Source organism: Mytilus galloprovincialis, chromosome 8, assembly GCF_965363235.1.
Source record: "Mytilus galloprovincialis chromosome 8, xbMytGall1.hap1.1, whole genome shotgun sequence".
In the NCBI taxonomy this organism is placed as follows: Eukaryota; Metazoa; Mollusca; class Bivalvia; order Mytilida; family Mytilidae; genus Mytilus; species Mytilus galloprovincialis.
Window position 1 is genome coordinate 66,712,333 of NC_134845.1, and position 4,886 is coordinate 66,717,218.

The 4,886-nt window shown below is 32.2% G+C and overlaps 1 protein-coding gene across 1 annotated transcript; it reads right to left on the reverse strand.

The window, feature by feature from the left end:
• Positions 1–2,727: 2,727 nt before the first annotated feature.
• LOC143042411 (uncharacterized protein KIAA1958-like) lies at positions 2,728–4,886 on the reverse strand. Its single transcript, XM_076214699.1, has 3 exons — positions 4,272–4,886; positions 3,784–4,005; positions 2,728–3,497 (listed from the first exon to the last, which is right to left on the reverse strand). The coding sequence occupies exons 1-3, from the start codon at positions 4,777–4,779 to the stop codon at positions 2,827–2,829; spliced, it is 1,401 nt and encodes a 466-aa protein (XP_076070814.1). The 5' UTR covers positions 4,780–4,886; the 3' UTR covers positions 2,728–2,826.

Here is a 4,886-nt window from a genome sequence, read left to right on the forward strand (position 1 = left end):
CGAAGAATGTCGCGTCTCAAATTTCAGTGGTTGCACATGTGTCAGACACTGCGAAAAGTTAAAGCGAGCATATATAATTAAAAATGTATTGCAAGTTACATGAAAATAATGAAGTTCTACTTTCTAGGTAAATTTTTACATTATTACCTACAGATCAGGCAAATTTTGCTGAATCAGCAATTTTTACTCTAAGGGGTGGAATTTAAGGCTTGTTTTATCATAGTTGCCCTTAGTCAACTTTTTATTGATAAACTTACAAATTGCATAGATAAAAAAAGTTCCTTTATTGATTTAGTGTAAAAATATATATCCCCCTTTAGGTGGCACGGTAGTATTTCCTGGCCCATAAGGGATAATGATAGCCTTTTTAAAATTTTCACCACTTTCTAACACTGCACAACATTCTATATTCACAGTTAACTGAAGTACTTTCATTTTACTATTCAGAAATGAATTTGAATATGTATCATGACCGTTTACTTTTTTTGCTATTTTTAAAAACCTAAGGCCACTAGTACTTTTAGGTCTTTTACGGTGCAGTGAATACAAAATTAAAAAAAATTCTCAAAAATTCATTTTCATCTGTATGTAAAATTATTTCATATTTTTCTACACCTGATTCATCCCTCAGTTTGGGAAAGTATGTTCAGTTGATACTGTATTTTTTGTCCAATCACACTGTTTAGATACATTTACCTAAGTAGGGTACACAAAAGAGCAACCTAAATTCTGGAATGCAAATACTACCGTGCCACCAATAGCCAAACATATAATATATCTAAAATTAGACTAGGAGTGCGTTATATGACAAATACCGGCCTGAGGAATTGCTATAAAGTTTACCTCGGTAGTTATCATACATGTAGCTATAAGATTGATAAATCATTGTATAATCTTATTACAACTCATATATTTATGTGTATATGACTATTTAATCTCTCGATTTTCTTTCACTTAGGAATCAAGCAAATATAATTTTCTTTATTTGTGAAACAATATATTCACCGAGGAAAACAATCCTTTTCCTTTACTTTCAAATTAACAAAACAGTTAGTGTGTACCTTAAGGGCATTCGATACTGTTACATTGAGGTAATGACGTTGCTCAAGCACTAACTTAAAATGTTATTTTCGTGACGTCAAACTATGACTTATCGGGCAATGATTCAGTTTTCGACTGATTATTATCATTCAAACTATTTAACTTAAAAACGACTTCATGTTCCCTCTTTTTTAAAATGCCATTTGGTGTGATTACGTAAGAAGATTATGTGTGCCAATTTTGATGAAAACGTAAATAGTGCATTTTTTTTAAAATTTGATAAATATACAGCAAAACATGATGGTTTTTTTCCTACATTCATGAACATTTGATAAATATGAGTTATTTCTAAATAAAATTTTTTTAATTTTTTTAGATACTAATAAAATACAGAAATTACAAATTAATTAACAAAAAAAATGTGTTTATTTTTTAAAACAAAAAAAGTTATGTCTTTCGAAAAGGAAAATACGGCTACAAATCAGAATTTTGAGCAAATATACAATATTTCGACCTAATTTTACTCAAAAAGTTGTACATGAAGGTATATTTTTTATTACATATTTGATTTAATCAGGTAAAATATAGTCTATATGGATTTTTTTTTTTATCAAACTGTAAATACGGGATCAAAACTGTATCGTATGCCCTTAATAGGGATTCTATCACTTTAGGCAGAGGAGCTTGCAGCTGTTGATCAGACTTCGTAAAACGTCACCAGTGTCTGAGTAGAAAGTTGGTGAAACAGGGTATATCAAAGAACGTCTCGTCCTTTTTCTAAAAATATTCATCAGAAGGTACCAAGACCTTATTGACAAATATTCCGTATCAACTTCACGGTTATTATGCACGATGGTTTTGGAATATTCTATTTTCTACATAAGAAAATACCTTTACCATGTCAGGAATACGACAGTTGTAATTATCAGTTTGATTTGATGTGTTTGAGTTTTTAATTTTGCCATTTGATTACAGATTTTCTTTTTTGAATTTTTCTCGCAGTTTGGTATTTTTGTTTTATTTTACTTTTTGTATAGACAAATATTTATGATATATATCGCCGCAAAATAGGGAAAACATGTATCTTAATGGCTTGGACTTCACTGTATAAACACCCCATTATTAACAAAGCAGACACATATTTAAGACAGTCAATACTTTTTTAAAAACGAATCAACAATCAAACAATTATATATAGATCATATAATTGTTTCAGATAACCTGCCATTCAAACCGGAAAATATTAATATTCTTGATGACAATGGATTGAAATTATCCGATCTTTTTCCTATTATATGTACGCTTAACCTAGGCGACTCACTTACCAAATCCAAATCTGTCCACTTCTTCAACAAACATAGCCTGGAATAAAGCTCTGTCAAATGGTAGTTTAACCGAGTATGCGTTTGCTGTTTCACAAAACCTTTGGACAGTAGATACGAATCAACTGATATATATAGATTATTACATGGCATTTTTCATATCATACCCTTTATCGGCCCTAGGTCATGATATCAGCCCAAGAGCCGTAGGCTCGAGGGATGATATCATGACCGAGGGCCGATAAAGGGTATGATATGAAAAATGACATGTAATTATCTTTTTATCATATACTTCAACAGAAGAAATACAGACAAACACCATTAAAATTTTGTTTTTCTTTGATAATTTATAATTAACCAAATACAAATTTCTGAACTTTAATTGTTGTTATTAAATGATATAACAAGCATCAGAGTGACATAAATGTATGAAAACAATTACATGACTTGTATATTAATGTTCTTAGTTGGAAAAATTAATTGTCACATTTCCCGTAATAGTTGCCCCTGCAAACATATGCATTGCTTTTCCTTTGTGATTTTCATGTACTATTTCTGGCATTTCATTTATTCCTGTAGTTGTTGTTGCTGAAACTGGTTTAGAATTAGATTCAAAATTTGAAATATCTTTCAATACAAAAGAAAGTTCGGCTTCTTGGGAAGCAGACAAAAGTTCTGCATCATCATCTGATGGTATATCATTGTTGTTATCATCCACAGGCCTTGGGTTTTTATCCGAAGTTATTTTCCCTGTACCAATTTTACTCAAAATGTTAGACATTTCCTTCTGTTGTTCAATTGATGCTGAGCTATAGGAGTTTATGGATTGAACATTTTTATGTCCACTCAACTGCATTATGCGTGTATCTGGTATGTCCTCATGTACCAAGGCAGTGATAGTAGTTTTTCTGACACTATGATTAGTTTTTCTACCCTGAATACCACCGTCTTCACACATTTTTTTAACAAAAGAACTTAGAGTGTTCTTTCCTAAAGCTTGTCTTGAAAACCAGACCCCGTCATCCTTAATTTGCCTGGAAAACCCCAAATAAAAGGGACAATCATCTGCAACCATATCTTCTGGTCTTCTTCTAAGAAACTGTTTATATGTCTGTATAGGACATCTAGGATTACCTGAAAGAAGATAAACCAGTTAAATATTGATTGTTTAAATGTCATTATTATACGCATGTTTACAATATAATATATATATACATGTACATGTAGCTACACTTGTAATATATGATATCTGGCTGTTATTTTGTGATGGCAATATCTTGATATCTTGTTTAATACATATTTACACTACATGTATACTATGTTTTGCGTTTTTTAATTTACTTTTTCTGTAATTCAATTAAAAAATGAAATAATTATTTTGAATCTTGTCCCCCCTATAAAACTTTTCCTGAAACATTACCTGTGTCAGCAAACATCTTGGCCTGAAAGGCACGGGTGTCCAAGTTAGCACCATTTCTTGTTTTGGTTATCCTCTCAGTATGTTCGAGATACTGCCCCCCGTCCGTAGTTGCCTTCATTTGGATGTCTCCCCATCTTAAGGTTGTGTGTTCTTCCCGGGAGCGTAAACCAAAATGTAGAGTGTTATTCATCCAAACAGTTCTGACTAGAGATTGAGGATTTCCTGCAAATAAATTTAAGGAATTTGTTTGAGTAAAAAATATTTGATTTAGACTTGTGTATACAATAAGGTTAAAATAATATACATTCTTATGACTGTACAAAATCAGGTGAAGATAATTCAAGGTATTGTCAAATTATTTTTTTAATTACATCATACCAATGTGTTTATTTTGTAGAGAAAATTGTGACCTCACAAAGGGCCAAATAACAAGACAAAGCTATTTAAAACACCAATAACAAAAAAATAATTATGCAAAGAATTGTTACCTGCACCAAGCAGCTCTTTTTCGTATAGTAAATTAACTTCCTCAGCTGTGAAGGGGTCTGCTTTCCTTTTTTTGGCTCCCATTCCCATGGATTTCAGCTGTTTCAGTTTGGCAGACATCACATCTCTAGAGTGGTGAAATTCTTTGTCAACCATTATATTTATTGCACATTTCTCTGTTAGATATCTTGATATGCTGCTCTGCATTGATCTGACAGATTGAGGTTCGTAGTTAGACTCGTCGTCTTTTTTCACTGTCATGAAGAAACGAGCCAAACATTTATCAAGTTCCGTAACAGGAATTTCTTCCGCTAACCTCATCTCGTTATTGGATCTTAACCATCTGTTGAAAAGTCTCATGTCACTCGTAGTTTTTCTAACTGTATTATCGTTTTTCAACGATTGAACAAAAGCAGCAGTGTCCGTGTCGTCTGCCATGTTTACAAACAACTTTCCGGAAATACCCGAAGTTCCATGTGATAAACCCCACGGACAATAACGGAAAGGCATGCGATAACATTCCGGAAGCAGTTAATAAAGGTGCCTTTATCAGCCCGCTAAGGAAATCTGTAGGAATCTGGTTAATAAACCTTGTAATCCTTTCATAGCCTTTTAAT

Coding starts and splice junctions, on each gene's coding strand:
- LOC143042411 (XM_076214699.1), bottom strand. CDS start 4,779: ATGCCTTTCCGTTATTGTCCGTGGGGTTTATCACATGGAACTTCGGGT. Junction 4,006..4,271: donor AAAAGAGCTGCTTGGTGCAG/GTAACAATTCTT, acceptor ATTTATTTGCAG/GAAATCCTCAATCTCTAGTC. Junction 3,498..3,783: donor CAAGATGTTTGCTGACACAG/GTAATGTTTCAG, acceptor ATCTTCTTTCAG/GTAATCCTAGATGTCCTATA.